This window comes from Sinocyclocheilus grahami, unplaced genomic scaffold (genome assembly GCF_001515645.1).
Source record: "Sinocyclocheilus grahami isolate Dianchi unplaced genomic scaffold, SAMN03320097.WGS_v1.1 scaffold13981.1, whole genome shotgun sequence".
Classification (NCBI taxonomy): domain Eukaryota; kingdom Metazoa; phylum Chordata; class Actinopteri; order Cypriniformes; family Cyprinidae; genus Sinocyclocheilus; species Sinocyclocheilus grahami.
Window position 1 is genome coordinate 4317 of NW_015515145.1, and position 1177 is coordinate 5493.

The 1177-nt window shown below is 38.2% G+C and overlaps 1 protein-coding gene across 1 annotated transcript; it reads right to left on the reverse strand.

Annotated features, from left to right (window-relative positions):
- Positions 1–231: 231 nt before the first annotated feature.
- On the reverse strand, positions 232–864 carry LOC107579074 (liver carboxylesterase 2-like; the record flags this gene model as incomplete). Its single annotated transcript, XM_016264951.1, has 3 exons — positions 232–369; positions 447–585; positions 675–864. Coding segments are annotated over 3 exons (467 nt in total), but the record flags the coding sequence as incomplete, so codon positions are not given.
- Between the last annotated feature and the right edge of the window lie 313 nt (positions 865–1177).

The window sequence follows — 1177 nt, forward strand, 5'->3', positions numbered from 1 at the left end:
GATAATAAGACTTTATGGCTGTTCAAACAATTAACATGCAAGTCTGAAGTCCAAAGACACATGGGCTGATGAAGAAAAAACTAATATAAACCTTAATAATGTATGATTTGTCATCTTTTATGGTCACTCCAATGCCTGGACAGGTTTACGTCAAGAATTTAGAATTGATTTAATTGAATAAATGAACTATTTTAGGTTTTGTTGGAACTTTATGTTGGTAACAATTCGTTTTTACCTGAAAAATCCAAGTAGGCCAAGTCTGTACTGAATCACAACCACAACTACATCCTGATAGGCAGCCAAAACATGTCCGTCAAACAGTGACGCAGCAGCCATCGACAAACCTCCACCATGGATCCAAACCATGACCTTTTGCACCATTAAAAACAACATTAAAATGCATCCATAAAAATGCAACAAAGTTCATCCAAATCAGTCACACTTACAGGCAACTTGTCATTTGCTCCAGGTTTAGAAGGTGTGTAGACGTTGAGGTAAAGACAGTCCTCTGATGAGTCAGGAACCTCTATGTTCATTGATATATTGGCTACCAAGTCTTCAACTATCTGCTTTTCCTGCAGACACCTGGGACAGACACAGAGGAACAATGTAAAAGCTAGGTGTTGAAGCGAAACGGCTGATCTACAGCTGCATTAGTTTGGTTTTATTCTCACATGAAGGGCTGTTTTGTAGCGTCTCTCACTCCGGCCCATTTCTCTGCAGGCTGTGGAGGAGAAAATCTCAAAGGACCTACGGGCGGCTTGGCGAACGGAACACCCAGGTAGGAATGGACAACTGTGTCCTTTCCCTTCGCTTTCACATATTCACCTTTCAGGGCCCCAAACTTGGTTTGCAAGACAGGTCCTGTGTAATTCATAAAAAAAGTGATATTCACAGTATGATTTGCTATTCATTTTCAGTTAAACCGGCATAGAAATTGAAAACAAAAGAAGCAATTGGTTGTCCTTCAAATTTCAGTGTAGACTTTGAATATTTACATTTTATGACAATTCGCATACTTAAAATAATATTAACATTAGCAGTAATATTAGAAAATATATTGTCTAACCTTAAGAATTTGCATAATATATATTTATACAACAGTTCTTTCTGGTTCTCGAATCTGATTGACAGAGCCTTTTCCTGCGTTGCTATATTCTAGTGATATCGGAACTCC